Source organism: Lonchura striata, chromosome 2 (genome assembly GCF_050655825.1).
Source record: "Lonchura striata isolate lonStrDom1 chromosome 2, ASM5065582v1, whole genome shotgun sequence".
Lineage (NCBI taxonomy): Eukaryota > Metazoa > Chordata > Aves > Passeriformes > Estrildidae > Lonchura > Lonchura striata.
In genome coordinates, this window is record NC_140704.1 from 24674540 (window position 1) to 24693131 (window position 18592).

Consider the following 18592-nt stretch of genomic DNA (forward strand, 5'->3'; position numbering starts at 1 on the left):
AGGGGGAACTTGTTGACAGTTCTGAACCTTACACTCTAAACCAAAATACATCTTTTTGAACTTTTGAAAGCAAATACCTCAATGATAGTTGGCTTGCCCACATTTTCTACAGTTGGTGAGCCATACAGCACTCCATCACTGTATGGTGTCCTTTGTATATAGCGTAGCCATCCAGGTCTGTCAGGGTAACCCATTAAATTGGTATTAAACGTTATAGGATCATTACTTATTTCACCTAGATGAGAGAAATTATATTAGAATATTTACAAGAAAATGTTAAATGCTTTGATTTTAATTTTTCAACTAGGAAATCATATTCTGCTCTCACTTGTTTTCTGAACCTTTCTACAATGAAAAAATCAGTTAAAATTTACTAACCTTTACCATATCAGAAATAAGTGAACTATTACTTAGCACTTCTAGATATTAAGAAATTAATACCTGTAAAGTGTAACTAACTGCAGATATAAATGTGCAGGTACTTCCTATAGTTTTGGCCAAGTGCTCATGTTCAGTAACTACTGGGTCTGAATTTTAGAGCTCAGTTTCATCTCAAATTAAAGCATCTAACCTCCTTACAGACAAAAGCACAAAGGTTTCAGTCCTTTAATTCCCCCTCCCAACTTACTTTTGTTGATGGATTCAGGTAATCAATGTACTGTAAAGAGTGGCTCCATAATTAATAATGCCTGAAAGCTTCTGTTAGCATTAGGATACACATACAGGTCTTTGGCACCAACAGCCTGGCAATCACTTTAATTTAGAGAACAATTTAATTCAAGAAAGGATCAGACATTCCTGTGAACTGGAGCCACTGATGGCTACTAAATACAGTGGTCCAACGGTAAAAACCCCTCAAGTCAAACCAGTACCTTGGTTTTTGTGGTTCTTATTGATACTCATAAAGTCTGGATTTTACTTCAGTTTATTTTAGTTTTTGTAAATGAAATTAGGCCTGAACACTACCAAATCCTCATCACCAAGGCAGTGTCCAGGTGAGGCACGGAACTCAAGTCAAATTCATTCTGAGCCTACACAGACACCTCTGCCCTGTACTCCAACTTGGCTTTGAGTGGGCAACTGCATTACAAGACAAGTGATGAAAGAAGGCAAGAGCCAGGCTGGCCCAGAAAGTAGAACCAAGCCCAGTGAAGAATGAACAGCTCTCATCTCCTCCAGAGAGGGACAAAGAGACTGAGATATGCTGCCCAAGGTAACTAGTCTTCAGGTACACGTTTCCACATCTGGTTGAGTACAATAAACCAGACCAAACCAGTACTTAGGTGTAACACAACTTCCCTCACAATTCTCTCGGGACATGCCAGTAATCTAGTCTATTGCAGTCAGAATCACAGAATTCAAAATTACACAATATTCTGAGCTGGAAGGGATCCGCAAGGATCATGGAGTCCAATTCTTAAGAGAGTGGCATGAACAGAGCTTGAACCCACAACCTGGCATTACTATCATCCTGCTCTAAACAAATTCCCAACATGGGAATGATTTGAGGAAAATTCTTAAAGCCACGGCTGACACATTCTGGTTTGCCCTTCCTTCAGCAAGGGAGGCTATGGTAATGATCCAGCTTAGCAGACAAAAATAAGAGTATCATGATAACACCTGACCTCATAGGTGTGAATTTCTGACATAATCACAATTGTCTGTGGGAACAGCAGTTTCAAAGGATCTGAAACCAGATTCCTATTGCCTTGGAATCACATGAATGCCAAGAGGCTGCAGGTGTAAGACAATCCATCATTAGTAAAATTTCCAAGCTCCTTCCACCTATGTGCCAAAACAGAGAAAACTGGAACACAGGCACACTTTACTCTGCTAGTCACCATAGCATAAATGAAGACTCAGGTATCCATGTCAGGAAAAACACTCATTTTACAAAGAGATTGAATTTTTAAAACATTTGGGTTTACTCATGTTTACTCAAAACTTAACCAATGCTAACAGAAGCTTATTTTTTCTTTAAATTGAGTCTTAGTAATAGCACTCTCAAATAAATTCAAAAGTTTATTAATGAAACAGCCTTTGATTATGTGTGCACTGTACATAGGAAAATAGGAGAAACCTATCATAGGAAAATAGTCATATTTATATAAGCTGGATATATTTATTCCTTTTCACTGTTGATAAGCATGTGTGGCTGTTCCTTTTCACTGTTGATAAGCTATGTCTCTCTCTTCCCACCCCTACCAGATTGATTACACATATTCTAACCTGTGATCACCAGTCTTTGAGCTTTAGTATACAGCAAAACCATGCTTAGGAAATCACAGCTCCTTCTCTAAAACTGATCTGTTTGCTAATATTAAACTGTTCTTAAATATAGGAAGAAGGCTGAAGCCAAAGGACTATTTTTAAAAACTAAAGAAAACAGTATTATGAAGTCTCATATTTGATTTAATCTTCTATTTTGTCTTGTATTTATGGTATGCTTTCACATTGCTCCTTCATATAGCCTGATACATGCTATGTCTCAAACAGTGACCAGATAGACAGCATTTTTAACAATTAATAAATTTCCACATTTTCATATTTAATGCAAAAGTGAAGAAACACTTCTTAATATCAGATATATAATGGGTTACTACACCTTCTTAAATTAAGTACATTTTTTCACAGTACATAGTTAAATGCATTTTTTCACAAACAACCACAAACTAGAATATTTTAGAAGTGTAGGACTACACATTTTATTTCATTTGAAGATATTTCAATAGAAACTAAAACCTGTCTTGTTTATCTTATATGTTGAAACACGAAGTATGCTAAATAGACTTCAAATTTTTATAACAATACTTTATCTGTATCTGCATATAATATGGAAGATCTTAGCATCTCATACCAGGCTTTGGGTAAGGAGGAAATTCCCCCTTAAAGTACTCTCTCTCCAAAACATGAACAAACAGAACTCCAGCAGAAGGATATACATTCCGATCAGAGTGCACCTTAGACAGAATTGTGTACACTGAAAAGCAGAAGGAGAGATAAGAGACAGAAAAAAGGCAAATATGAGACATGCTCTAGGTAACTTCATGCATTTCAACAGCAATGCGGGCATCTGGGAGGAGGAAAGCAACAAATATTAGGCACCTGTTAATAAGATTTTTAAAAGGCTACGTAGATTTAAGAACAGAACATAGAGCAAACCCTCTCTTTGCCCAACAGAATCCTTTCCAAGACTGCAATAAACAAAACTGCCTATGTCAAGATTTCAAAAGTTGTATAAGCTCTTTATTTTTATAGCAATTAAAAAAAAATGAGGAAGGCTATTTTAATTTTATAGTTGGTTTATTTTAAATATTACATTGATAAAAGTCCATTAAATTAATTACACAGTCGTGTTTTCCTGATATTTTACATAGAGAAAGCAACAGAGGAATACAGAGAAACCTTACAAATTTACAGCTGTCATTCCCCACGGAACAGAAATGGCAGATTTTTCAATTCTTGTGCAGAAAAGGACATAGCAAGGGTAAAATACTCAAACTTTGCTTAGAGAGCCCTTTACTGAAGATGTTGAGCTTGTATTGAGGGATAAAACAAAAGGACAAGAGTGTTTATAGGCCAGTCAGGTGAAACTGATTCCAAAAAAAAAAAGTGAAGCCACGTTTTACAGGACGGAGAATCAAAAAACGTTAAAAAAATTCAGAACAATCAGCATATGTAAAAGCATTAGGGTAGGTTTTATTTAGTACAAAATTCACTGACAAGGGCATAGCTTTTTTAGGTATAACACTTTTGATGCAGAGCTACATACATATTTTAATGAATTAGAAGAATGAAGAAATAATTACAATAAATGAGATGGATAAGAAGCCACTTTATCAACAAATTTCAAAATGTAAGTATAAACAGAGAATACTGGTTTAGTAGGTGTTTCTCAAGGTGTCTTAATAAAATTTATTATAGCTTTCATTACTGATTTTACTACTACTGAATTTCAATTTAATGCCCTAAAAGTCTTGATCATTGCTAATAGATTTTGTCAGTGAGATGAAGATTACAAAAGTAGTAGATAAAGATGGTAAGTCACAGAGGTAAATCACAGACAACCACACAGAGCTACCAGCCTTGCTTGCCAAACTGGAAGAAACTTCATGAGGAATCACATCTCCAAAAGTAAATTATAGGCCATACAGCACGGAGGTGCTGCCATGGGAAAGACAGACTCCAAAAGACACTTGTAGGAATAAACTTGCAGGTCCCAGAGGTGCTAATTTCAACCTTGGATCAATAAGCAGGACACATTTGAAATGTCGATAAAGCTCATGTAATTCTTCAGTGCTGGTGTAATTTTTTAATCCTGGTATAATTTCTCCAGCCTTATAATTATACCAACTTTCTTACTTGAGATCTGCTTAAAAAGGCACCATTAATTAGGCATTAATCACATGCATTCCAGCCCTCGCACCACGTACTCTGAGTGGAATCTCTCTCACCTAATTTTAGATGCCTACAGAAACAACATCCACCACTAAGTTAGTCAGGCTCCTTTTATAGTCAGTGAAGAAGAAACAGATGCTTCTAGGGGTTGATTTATTTGATTTCTCCTGTAAAGTGAGATGAATCATGTCCTAGATTCCAGGCTACACTGACTAGATCTCCATGGACTGCAGAGACATCTGAGAGGAGATGTAAACATCTGTAATGTAGACCTCCACATTTAGTTGCATACTCCCCAATCTTCAAGCTTAATGTTGCAGAATGTATAACTCTGGATATACTACTGATCACATTCCACAGCATTTGCTTTTTTGAAAACCACTTTTAACACAATACTGAACAGAGCACCTTTCTAATAATTTTATCTTTGTGACAAAATTAAAATGATCCTGAAATTTGAATTGTTACAATTCTGTATGGTTAATAAAACAGTTACTGTAATTTTCAATCTGTAGACTTATATACAGTAACATCGTTGATTTACTTACTTAAAATCAGTAAATTATTACCCAAAAAACCTCTGCACTCAATTCCATGAATGAGTCGTAAACACTACAAGGAAGTTCACTAATTTCCTTTAAAATGTTTTCAAGAAAAGCTAAAAAAGTAACATTAATAGAACAGAAGAGCTGACAAAAATATGGTGGCTGGCTGAAAGTGCATCAAATACCTAGAAAAATTCATGTTTCCACTTCTGATGCTTTTCCTCTATAATGAAAATCCATTTCAAACAGGAAGAATGAAAAAGAGTGAAAAAGAAATGTGCATTTTTTCTCAGTAAGCAATTCTTTCAGGAAGAAGCAAGCATAATAGAACCAGCAGTTACTGAAAAAAAAACATGTAACACTTATTTTGTCTGCTATAAGAAACCTATTACCACCACTAAATGCCTGCCCATTCCTAGCAATGAGACATTCCCTGCTGCTGAAATAAGTATACCACTAAGGATTTGATGCAGATATAAAACTGACCTTAGCAGAAGTCTAGAAACATCTCTCAGAAGGAAAAATCCCAGAAACCTCTTTTATCTTGTAATGACAAACACATCATAATGACACAAGTATGGTAACTAAAAACTCAGAAGATCTTGCCCTCCTTGTCACAGGTGTCCTCCTTGTTTTCCCGCCAAGAAGTTTCTTCAAAACCAGAAGGAAAATTATGAGTCTCCAGTCTACTATAGCTATCACTAGCTTTCAGTAATGAAACAAGTGAAATGCTACTTTCTTCACAAGCTTTTAAAACCCTTGATTATTTTCATGAGACTGAGACGAGATGAATGTGTAATCATCATCTTGGGTGATCTAGGGATGAAACTGAATATACTTAACAAATAGATACTAATCTAATATAGCAGACTGCCAGCTGTGAATTGTCTGGGCAAATTCCCTGTGGTAGATAAAAGTCTCAGGGACTGTGAAAAGCTTCTGTAATATTAATCATGGGAAATTAAAAATCTTCATTACTTAGGATCACATCAGATCCCTCCTAGAATCAGCTACATTGAAAGCACTGCTTTTCTCTTTCTTGTTTCCAGATCACTTGGAGGACTTTCTGTAGATTCCAAGATCTCCTTACAGGTCTTGAATACAGGCACAGCTAGGAATTCAGACAGGATTTTATCAGCCTGCATCTCAGAGCCTGTTACCAGAAACAAAAAACCACCATCTCCAGAAATTTCAGAAGTTTCACCATGCTGTTTGCAGCCTGTGTGTTGATGATCCTCAGGAAAGAATTCACCTGGAAATTTTTTGAGGTTTTTTTCCTAGAAATTTCAATTCGTTCTCTCCCCACTGATATTTAGCAGATGAAGAACAATCCCAGAAATAACTTGATCTGGAGGCCAATGCAGATTGCCCGCCTAGATAAGCAATAAGTGCAAAGCTTCTTCTCAGCCATTGTGCACTAGCTACAGTATTTGATGTGTACCTGCATAAATGACAGTAAAATAGCCTTTTTACATTCATGTGTGATAAGACTTTTTAAAATTGTTACAGAGAAGTTATTGTATTAAGCAAACTGCAGAGGTATCTTCAAGCAACCAGCCATGATAAGAAAATGTGCAGTATTAGGTATAAATACAGCCATTATTTCAAGCAAAGCTACAGGAACAGGAAAAGTCAGGGACGACCAACAAAGTCAGGGACGACTAACAAAAACACGCAGGTCTGTGAATATTTGAAGATAGAAGAAATGTAAAGTTTTCCAAATTACTTACCTTAAAATAGCACCCTACTCCTAAAACAAGGACATGACTGGAAAAGCAAGAGTAATATTAAAAGCAGGTTTGCTTGAACCAACAGGGTATTTAAATTTACAACCTAAACTCACCATTCTTCTGAACAGCCTTTATTCTGCTGATAACATAACTGTGGGCTTGCTTAGTCGTCCAGTTAACAGTTCCATTATTGCCATCAGCAGAGCTTAGCAAAATAGCTTTTCACAATAAAACAAATGCAAAAAAAAATTAGTCATATCAACAGACTGCCACAAACAATCTGATCAGATGGGATCAGACACCTCCTACATTATGTTTTGGTTTTAGTCAAAATTTAGGAACCACAGGTCAAAAAACAGAAGTGTTTGGTTTGAATATATAAATATATAATAATCTTTCTGACAATCATCCTCTTGACACCCATTTTTCCAAAAAAGCTAAGTTTACATTAAATACTTACACCTCTGCAGACACTTCTGCTGACATAATTGTACTGATAACAAAGATGAAGAAGAGCATTCTCTAATAAATATGTTTGCACTGACAAAACCTCACATACAGGCAAAAATATATAAAGTAGCTTTCACTGGAGTGGTATATTTTGGTCAAAGTAGGAAATTTAAGTAAACAAGCTTTGCTTTTATAATGATGATTATATAAAGACAAATGGGGCTGATTGCCTTGCAGGCATAACCAATAATCAATTTTGAAAAAAGACCCCATTAAAAATGGCTGCCTACATCCCACACAACGAGAACACAGCCTGAAATCAGCTGCATACATGCAGCTGAAGGTGGAAGTTTTAAATGCAGTGAGGGAGGAGTAAATGATTACTGGAGATAGAAAGCAACTGTGGAGCTGACAGAAAGACTCCATCTCACCAGCAGGAGAGGTGCCTGAGAAAGCTCCCTCCTCACTTCCCACTCTTTGTTCCTGTTCTTCTGTGATGAATAATAGGTATATAGCAGCTGTACAATTACGTGCCAGCTGAAAGTGCAGAGGGAAGGAACTGCAGTCAGATGCTAGGAAAGGGAAAGTGGCCATAATGAGTAGGTATTTTTATTTTGAAATTGTTTGGGAGTGAGAACTCATGTCAAACCCTGGATCAAAGATATTTTTGGACTAGCATCTTAATATCCTTGTAAAAACAGCAATATCAGAAACATCAAGGAACAGTACCTGTGTACAGATACACCAGATTGCAGGAAGAAATGAACACTTACTAGAAAACATGCACAGTACATGGAAGAAACCTAAACATCTGTGGAAAGTTCTGACCTGTTACACCAAGCAGCTATTAAATTAGTGATAAGACATTCTTCAAACAGAATTCAGGAGGCCAAACAGATCTGGCTTAAGCAGTAATAAAAGTACACTACACTCAATCTACACATGTAGGACAGATATCTATTATTGATAATTTACACAAAACATCTAAAACTGAATTGAGGATGAAGTGTAATTAAAATAGCATTTTAATGCATCTTTAATATTATTATTTATTAAATTTAATAATTTTATAAATGCAATAACTAACATACCAACACAATAACATTTCTAACAACTTTTTCCCTGCTGAACTGATCTGCACATATTGCAAGTCTTAATATAATAACATCCTAGGGACTATGAAATTTAGTACTGCATAGGACTTTGTGTAAATATTAGTAATTCTTGAAAACCTCAAGAAATTCCTAAAAAGATCAAATAAAGTTGTTCCATTATTCCAACAGGATGAGCTGGGCAATCAGAGGCTTGTCAGCTATGAACCAGCACCAGTACCAGACAAAACAATTAATACAAGATTAGATAACTGAATTATTAAATGAAGGAAAGTATTAGAGTTATCACAGTTCTTGTTAAAATTATTATACTTATCACAGTCCTTATTTAATCCTAATTAAGTATTTAATGTATCTTTTAAGACACTTCTGGTGAACCCACAAGTTTTTCCTAATAAAGACAGCAATAATGACATTACCCTTAGCTATACATCTTGTCACTTAACACTTCAATTGAAAAAGTAGATACTAAATCATTTTAGCATATTTAAATGCAATATAAAAAAATAAAAATAAATAAAGACAAGTTCCACAATGTGTTTTTCAATATAAATGATCAGTAAGTGTCTTTCATTTGGGTTCCAAGTTGTGCTAGGTTTGACTGTGTGGATTGAAGAAGTTACCTGCCTACCTCCCCATGCTATGCTGCATTTCACAGGGCAACAGGAAAAGAACCAGTATGCCTGTTTTCAGTCCTAGAGTTCATAGTGTGATGCTTTCATATATATCACTGTTGATTTGATTTAAAAGGACAGATGTGAAAATCAAAAGAATAGGGCTGCTAAAAAGTTAATTTGTTGTATGAGCTTTCTAGTGGGTCTCAAAAAGTTTTTGGCACTAGCCTTTTGTAACTGCGGTGGAGAGGAGAGGCAAGAGAGAGATGGAGATGGGGAGGGAGACAAAGAATGACTACTAGGTATCAAATATACTGATAGAATTTGCAGGTAAAAACAAAGGCTAGGAGACTGACAAATAATAGAGCTGACAGAACAGTCTGCATTGTCTGGTAGAAAGGTGATCAGTGATGTGCTCTTCAATAGAATAAAATGTAACTGCACAGCAGGAACAAACACATACTGTGAGCACACAATTCAGGGATGCTCAGCTTGGGTAACAACCCAGAGAAGTAAGTCAGGTTGCACAGAGCTTTCACCAGAACACTGGATAGAACAGCTGACATGTAAACAGCAACATCAAGGAGGAACATGCAGACTTTATTTTTGTACTTGACACAGATAGGATCACTGTTCAAATGTTCTGTCTGGCAGAGCCTTCAAAAAGCAACTGACAACACGAGGAAGGCTCTGGGAAGATATGAATATGATTAAAAGATGACAAAAGAGACCTTATACTACAGAATGCAGGGATTCAAACTATGCATTTTATCAAAGAGACAGTTTAGAATTAATTTAATCAGCCTTGTACTCATGATGAAAAGAATGTTAATAGTGTCAGGTTCTTCAGTGTGTTACACATGTTGCCACAGTTGCTGGAGAAGCCACCACTGCCTTCAACAGCAAGAGCAATTCATAGCTCTGTGCCTGGGACTTGAACACACCCTGGTGAAGCATATCACAGTTTTTTCTTCTTTATGCAATTATGTTTTCTTTAAATTATTTTTTAATTCTAATTGTGTTGGCTATAAATAAAAATCACATTTATATTCATTTATATTATTTTTTTCCCTTTTTAAAGTATATTTGCATAATATTCAGCCACTAAATATTTAACAGCATGGATACCCACAACAATTTCCGACGATGTAACAATCAAAAAAGGACACAAGTACCATGGACCAATTTCACTTTCCCCATTCCTTTACTGCACTCTGATCTCCAAACTGTATCCTGCACCTCTACCTATCCTTTTATTCCTTCTCTGAAGTAGGATCTCAAGCCCATCTCTCCTACTATTAAAGCAGCACACAGCTCCAGCTATCAAATCCAGCCACTTCCCCTTTCTCCTACACCTCCACCTTCCCCTGAGACCCGACATCAACAGATGCTTGTTACTTTGATGCCACAGACCAGGGCCTCGGGCCACGCTTACACCGCCCCTTACTCTCTTAGGACACAACCCTGCTGCAAAAATCTAACCTTGCACTCTTCTACTGCATATGCCATCTGGCCCAGTCCTCCTTCTTCTGAATTCTGAGCTGGAAGTGCAGATCCATACACAGCACATTTTTCTGAAGGACTGCTGAGGTCCACACAGCAAAACAGTTAGAAACTGCCACCATAAGTTGAAGTGAAACATCTATGAAGAAAAAAACACATGCAAGGTGCTTGGCCCACAGCTGAAATCAGAGCTCGTAGCCAGGCAGTTACTGAGGATCCACTGGTGGTCACATCAACTGGTCCCAGTTGGTCACATCATCCATAAAAGGAGGCAGAAGTTGCAGCACTCAGCTACTCTCCCTCCTCTTCCAACTTCCATGCACTGTCCTCTTGCCTACTAGGTAGTATATGGCAGAAATTTACTATTAATTAGAAGGGATTCTCTCAGTCAAAATTCACACTGAGAATGGATATTTTCTAACCTTCTTCAATAGCAGGTACTATGTATGAAACAGGAATTAATTTGTGTTAGTTCTCCATTGAAGATTGCTCAGGTGCCTCTACATTCCATTTATTCAAACTACATAAAAGTCCAAATCAATCCCAGAAATGTTTGTTGTCTCTATTCTTATTCATGTTTGTTCAGTAAACAATGGTTTTCCATCTCTTCCTGCGTTACCCACTAGTTACTGTAACACCAGAACATTTCTCCTAAATCATTCAGGAAAGTAACTGAATAAAGCATTTGTCAGTCTCACTGTTAAACTTCAGCATTTGCATCCATGGGAATGCTACAAATTAACTACTGGGAGAACAAAACCCCCATGATTCATTAACAGCACCATTTACCCACCACCACCATTCCCCTTCCTACTGCAGGCCTGACAAGAGAACCAAATTAAGTTAGTATTTCCACAAAGGTGAGGAAAACATTGTCAGTTTCTGTGGTTCTGGCCCGAGTGTAACCAAGGGGTTTGGCCAGGCCACCCTGGTGGCCTGCTATTCCAGGATGTATCCTACATTTCTATCATCTTATGATACAAACTATCAGGGTATCCCAGCAAATGCATTCCAGATTTCTGAGGTGGCAATTATTCTGAAAGACTAAGGGATTCAGAAAAGTCATTGATTTCAATACACTAAGATTTGTTTGCTCAGTAGGTTGTTCTTTCTAACTTCTCATTTTCATGGCTTGGACTGTCACTAAAATAACCTACATTTAAAAGGCATTTTGTCTGTTTGTGTTGCAATTGTAACAACATTTAGACACAGATTCAAATTCCTATGGAAGTAATCAAAACTAGCAACTCCCTTCTTTCATCTAGAAGTCTACCAAGGAAGACACTCTACGCTCAGTGACTGCTGTAAATTTATCACTTTCTATTCAGGAAGAACCCAAAAGCTCTCCAGATACTGAAAAAAAACCCCAGATACTCTTGTCTAGGTTTTAAATAGTTTTTTCTTTTATTGGAAATAATCTTTCTTCTAAAGAAAGAGTTTTACTTCAGTGACTGCAATTCCTGAAGTATTTTAATGACTTCCAACCAAATTTAAAGACATTAAGGAGCAAAAATAAGCCTATCTATGCACTGAACAGTTACATCTTGCGCCATAAAACTGACTTCTTATTGTCTGGCTTTAGGACCTCTAAGATGTCTCCATGTACTGCCTATAAATAATGTGTTTCTGTAATGAAAAGCATATTAATGGAATGGCTACTTTTCCCTCCTGTAATTACTTATTCAAGTAAGTACCTATTGACAGTAGATTGTACATATTGACCTGGCTCAGATTACTAGTACAGGCAGCATCTTCATAGGCAGGCAGACATCCAGAGGCTGGCTGGAAGGAAACCTGCTTCTCTGCCCTTATGCTTGCACCCACATCAGGAAAAAGAGCAGGTGTGCTGTGATGTTAGTTTGAAAATACCAGACCATCTGTGAAATGTTCTTCCTCCTTGCACAGGGTGCGGCTTAGCAGAGGAGTGTTGCCAACAGCACTTCTGCTGTCAACAGCAGGACAAGTGCAGGGATCTGGTTCAGCCTCCCAGATCCCCGCCCCAGCCAGTGCTTTCACAGCTGTTTTAAACAGGCACGTCTGCAGCCCTGCTCAAAGGGGGCATTCCCAGCACATTCTTCATCACCTAGCACACACCAGTGGATCCCATACCAGTCCTGGGCAGTACATACACTTCACTGAACTATTTTTATGGATCAACTAGTTTTGAGCCAGGTGACCCAATCCACAGTATCATTGTACAAGTTGTCACCAGGGAAAGCAGCAAATAATCCCTAGCTGTGCAAGGGCTGGAGAACGCTTTCTGGCAGCAGCGCAGCCTCATGACAAATTAATGTGACCACATAACCACAGCTTGCAAAGTGAGAACTAATAAGCTTCTTCCTCATTTTGATCCCTTTATAGGGAAAGGAGAATACAACTCCATTGCTCTACAACTCCCTATTCCTGGGATGAAACAGGGGTTCCAGGGACAACATGGGCACTGACAACTGATTCTAAGTCCAGAAATACAGGGCAAAACCACTGGCCACAGTCACTCAAGGTTTTGATAACCGCTCTGTCTGCAGATACACAATATGGGGGCAACACATTGCTCTGCCAAACTAACATGACAGACAGCTCTACTAGTGTAATTTAGCAAACTTCTAGGAAGTCTGTTACTATAAAGCTAGAGTCAAACAATATCTAACTAGTTTCTAGCAAAAAATGCTTAATCGTATATATCACTTCTCACAACAAAGTCCCATGTTTTCCTAGCAGTGGAGCATCATCAGCTTGCATTTGGGAGTCAATGCCTTCAATTTGAGTACTCTACCAGACCCCGAGGAGCAACTGAAATCACTCTTACAACCTTTAAATTCTTAATTCTCGTGAAATTCCTGGATGATGAAACAACGTTTGGCCTCAAGGAGGACAGGGAGAAGTGAGAGGCAGACAACCCTTCTGACTTGTGACAGCAGTTATCCTCTTCTAGAAAGCCTTTTTTCATATGTTTTTAAGAAATGCAAAAAGCATAAGTCAACTTTCTTCTGTACATGAAGTGCTACAACATAAATGGAATAAAACTAATCCAAATTAGTTGAGGAGAACTAAAAGAAATCTATTTAGAAGTCCTGTGCTACTTCTCACATACCATTTTGTCTGTCAGGTGTCTCTTGCCTTGTTAAGTAATGTTGCAGTACTGTAGAGTTTACCTAAGATAAGGATTCAAAATAATGGATTTTCATGCTGGGCAATGCATCTTTGAGCCAGCAGACAAGGCTGGAACTTCTTTACTTAGGAAGAATGGAGGGGAGCTCAGGTGAGCTCCTGGGATAGCTTCATTCAGATCAGGAACATAATACAAATCTCCATCTTGCCAAAAAATAAATTTTATATTGATATTCTTAAAAGAATGTAACTGAATGAAAGTTCATGCCTCCTTTTTTGCATCAGTTTCAAACCACATATTTTTCTGTTTTAACTAATGAAATCTCACTGAATCAAACTTAGAAAGGTCTAAGTGGAAAAGTTATCATGAAAAAGCTTTAAGACCTCTTCTCTTACCATGTAGCCTGGAAAGGACTTGTGGATTAAGCTCATAACTCAGCTTCTATAAGGTCACTTAGCTGACCTTTCTAAAAACATTATTTCGGTTGATACTGAAAGCTTATTTTCAATTGTCCTAGTTCTTGCTTGGTTGCTATCCCACAATCAGTCATGGAGGGGAAGGGAGAAGAGGCAGGAAAAACTCCACATAAGGGAAAAGCAGTGTCTTGCATCTAACAAATGAAGTTTTATCCTCACGTTGAACAACTTTGCACTTAAGTTCTTACCATGTCTTTAATATATCCAGTATCCGTAATTCTGCTGCTAATAACCTATGACAAGTATGGTCATAAGTAAAAGAAGTACTAGGAGGGTACCTAAGATACTATTCAAGAGGATATAGAGCAGACTGCTTGCAGATAACACACCTCTCAGAACTCAAAATAACCCAAATAGATTTCCTGCTGTTAACTTATTCCTGGTGTAACAAGTCTCACAAAGGCAGTCCTGTGGCTGGCCTGCTATTAAGTGCTAGCCGTTTGATGTATTTCACTGTGAAGAACCTTGCAGGTGGAAAAACCTGCCTACTGCATGAAAGCTATTATTTAGCTTTTAGGGACCAGGATCAAGACTTTTTCTGAATTCCTAATTCTAGCTCGGTTGGACTAAGTGGTCAAGATGGGAAATAACGAAGAAAAAGGGCAACAGAAAAGACACCCCCGTGCTCAGAACAGCCCGTCTCTCGCGTCAGGCACGGGTCGGGGCACCGGAGGAGCGCAGCGGGCCCGGCCCAGCCCCCGGGAGCGGAGCCTCCCGCGCCATCCAGCGGCTCAGAGCCAGGCCGGGTCCGCTCCGGCCTCGCCCACCGCCCCCGGCTCCCTCAGCCCGGCCCCGCGCCCCGCCGGCGGTCCCGCTCCGGCCTCGCCCACCGCCCCCGGCTCCCTCAGCCCGGCCCCGCCGCGCTCGGGCCCGCCGTGCCGGTCCTGGGGCGGCGCCGCCATCCCCCGCCGCCTGTGGAGCGTCCCCCGGGAGCCGCGGGAGCCGCGGCATGCGGGGATGCTGGGGCAGCCCGGCCCGCACTGACAGGGGCGCGGAGCAGCGGGAACGGGGCGCGCAGCGAGCCGCAGCCGGGGGCGGTTCCGAGCTGAAGCAGCGGGAGCAGCGCGACGCAGGCCGGCGGGGGCCCGCCGCCGCTCGCCGCGGGGAGACGCGCCGTGACCGACCTGTCAGCAGGAGCGTGGTGAGGGCGCCGTGCGGCCACGGCCCCGCCGCGCAGCACCGCATCGCTCCCCGCTCCTCCGCCTGCTGCTGCCGGCACCACCGCCGCCGCATCCTCTACGCCGCCAAGCACCGCTACTCCTGCCGCCGCCGCCTCGCCCCGCGGCGGCCGCAGCATCCTCCCCTTCCCGCCCCGCTCCTCCCCGCCCCGCCCCGGCGGCCGTCTCCAGGCAGCGCGGCCGGGAAATGCCGGGCATGCCGGGAGCAGCCTGCCGCCGCCATGGCGGGGTGGGCACGGCGAGCGGAGCTGCTCGGTGCGGGCTCCGCAGGGAGCGGCTCCGCGGGCCGCGGCTCCCCTCAGGGCCGGGGCTGCCCTGCCCCGCCTCGCCCCGCGGTGCAGATGTGGCGGGACGAAGCCGCGGTGCCCCGGGTAGAGGGGCAAGGCGGCGGCTGAGGTGCCCAGCCCAGCCCATCCCGCACCGTCCCTTGGAGACCCGGCGGGGGAGGGCGGCATCCCGCACCTCACAGGCTTGCCTGGTGCACCCGAGTGTGCTGTGCTCTTGGGAAACATCGTGGTGAAAGCCCTCCCAACAGGAGGTTTTTGAACACCTTACCCTACCATACTAGAAAGGGTCCACCAGATGGTCAAAAAGATGATTACGGGTCTGGAGCATCTCTTATGAGAAGAGACTGCAGGAACTGGGCCTCTTCAGTCTGGAGAAGACTGGGAGGGGAATCTCGGCAATGTGTTTAAATATCTCAAAGGCGGGCGCCAAGAGGATGGTGCCAGGCTATTTCCAGTGGTGGCCAGCAACAGGATGAGGAACAGTGGCCATCAATTAAAACACAAGAAGTTTTACCTCCGTACGAGGAAAAAATTTACACTGAGGGCAACAAAGCACTGGAACAGGTTGCACAGAGAGGTTATGGACTGCCTCTCTGGAGACGTTCAGATCCCACCTAGACACATTCCTGTGTGATCTGCTCTAGGTGACTGTGCCTTGGAAGGGGGTTGGACTGGATGGTCTCCAGAGGTCTCTTCCAATATTAACAATTCTGTGATTCTGTGACACCTATAGTAGGGCACCTGGCAGGCTAGCCTAGTGTACACAGATAGGGCTGTGGAGGAGGAGATCACAGCAAAAGCCCTTGCAACTGCAGTTTTCTGACTAATTTACCTTATTTTAAGCCTATATCTTTACTCCACATAAAGCTGGTTTGTTTCTTCCAGTGTTCAGCAGCTGTTCCTGCAGCTGGTAGAATTGTGAGTGGGAGGGGTTGGTCAAGGTCCCGGATCCAGGTTGATGTGTGTTTGGAGGTTTGCATCCAGTTTCCTGTGTCAGGTCTGACCATTCCATGCTGTCTCACTTCCACTGTCTGCATTATGCTTTCTGGACTCTACTGATTTTTTGACTGTCATTTAATGTCTGTGGCATAGCTCAAAAGCTATGGCAGTCTTTGCTGAGCTGTGAAAGCAAATCTCCCTGTGGAGGATGGAAGAATATTGTCAAAAGTAGTTCTTGGCAATGGTGATGTATTTTGAGAGTAGGTGTATGTATATGTCATATATAACTGCTTAAGACACAGTGCTATGTAAATACTGCATTTTCTTCTGGGGAGCTACTCTCTCTCAGCTTTCTGAATGATTCATATAAGAGTAGTCCCTGTACTAGAACTACATACTCCACAACAAAAGCCCATCTCAACAAAAAGATGAGCTTTTACTTTTATTTTCTCATTCTAGTGGACTGTCATGTTTGCTATTTGAAAATTGTAGTAAGTCTTCCATTATCCATGAAAATAACCTTCCTTCATTTTGCATAGAGAATTCTAATTTCTCATGAAATTTCATGAGCATTTCCACTCTAGCAAGCCAAATGTATTTGCAAAAAAGTAATAATAATTGTATGCTTTTGAGATTTGGAAGAAAGAAATATAATCTGTCTTACTCAAATTGTATTTACCTTATTGAACTCTTTATAATCTGGAGAAAAAAGACAACTGTAGAAGACTTCACCCTATCCATCTTTAGTCTTGTTACAGCTCTAAATTTCCATAAATCCATCTCATGAAGAGGAATTTTACATAGCAAGAGCTCTTCAGTATAAATATTCTGCCTGACATTAAGATGCAAAATAGTCTGGTGTTTTAGTCAGCTAACTCATTATCCTAGATAAAGCACTTCTTTTCTTCTCGTTCCACAGAGACTTTCAGAATATATTTAAATTTTAATTTGACTATAAAGATATTTAAGAGCAGAAATCACACTCCTTCCCTTACCTGTGCCTGTAAGTACTGTTCTGTTCCATGACATTTTTTGATTTTGGGTAGGCCTATTTCCTCTCTGAAATTAATGTGATTTTTTTGCTCATTCCCATATGTAGGTATAGAAAGCCATACAGATGCAGCTGTTCCATAAGAATCTTGGATAGCCAGCTCATGCTATGATAGTAATGTTTAGACTAACAAGTTTATATAATATACTATAGCTCTCCAACAATAATTGCAATGCTAGTGAAGTGTCAAATTTTTGTAAACATCTGTACCGTCATCAGCTTATTAATTACCATTTTATTTCCAAGTATTGCATGTTGAAATATTATACACTATAAAACAGTCAACATCATTTTAGTGTAGTAGCAGCACTGTAATAGTGCTCAGTGCTTTGCTACTTCTGCATAGAAAGAAGTGTCCATTTATCTAAAACATGTTTATGATGTCCTCTGGAGAAGAAAAGGTCATGGACATGGAAAGCAGTGCCACAAAAGCCTGCCCTGTCCCACTGCTTCCTTCCTGGCAGCACGTGTGTGGGTGGGTATCTGTCTTTTTTATAAGTGTATCTTGAGGCTGGCATTCCAAAGCACACATCACTGACCCAGCCCTGCAAGACAGACTGACTCACCTGGGAAACTTTACCTAATGCAGTGCACTTAAGAATTCTACCCTTACATTCCTACAATGAAGTGATATAAACACAACAGCTTGTTTAAATCAGCCACCAGTGATTTAATATTGATTAGAAATACTCCCTCTCTAAGTATTTCTTTCTCCTGTAATTTAACAGACTGCCTATATTGAGACTAATTGAAAGGGAACAGTGATGAGACATTTTTACAGAAATTGCTCTGTATTCCATATTTACTGCATTTATTTTGGCAAGGAGAAGAGCTGGCTACTAGCACTACAATAGCTTTTAGCTAAAGCTTTTTAATTCCAGAGTATATACTCCACATTTTTCAGGAATGCAAAAGTAACAATTACTGTTTCCACGTGCATTTTGCAGACTTCAAAGGTTTATTTTGTTATTCAGACACATTAGGAGACTGATTTCATGCAGAAAGAATACAACCTAATTCATTTGCCTCTTTCTTTTAGAGCACAGGTTCTTTGAGCGTTACAGGTACTGAATGCTTGCAAGTGTTTGGTGTTTTCTGGAGATCAGCCTACCTAAACAAAAGAAGAAAGGGCAGTCTTTTTTTTTTTTTTTCCTTCATTTTTTTAGGCATTCTTGTGAGAAAAATAGTTTTATATTGTTG

General features: G+C 40.1%; 1 protein-coding gene across 34 annotated transcripts in view; it reads right to left on the reverse strand.

Moving 5' to 3' along the window:
• Window positions 1-15258, reverse strand: part of SGCE (sarcoglycan epsilon) — a 32865-nt gene extending 17607 nt beyond the window's left edge. For 11 of the 34 annotated variants that reach the window (XM_085566860.1, XM_085566842.1, XM_085566836.1 and 8 more), the window contains exons 1-3: window positions 15062-15258; window positions 6787-6891; window positions 78-235 (exon numbers count right to left, since the gene is read on the reverse strand). In XM_085566860.1, the coding sequence (XP_085422986.1) occupies window positions 78-235; window positions 6787-6891; window positions 15062-15170 (372 nt within the window). In that variant the 5' untranslated portion in view covers window positions 15171-15258. Of the gene's footprint in view, window positions 1-77; window positions 236-2857; window positions 2981-6786; window positions 6892-15061 lie in introns of all 34 variants that reach the window. The other 23 variants (XM_085566718.1, XM_085566711.1, XM_085566731.1 and 20 more) reach the window with 3 other exon arrangements.
• Between the last annotated feature and the right edge of the window lie 3334 nt (window positions 15259-18592).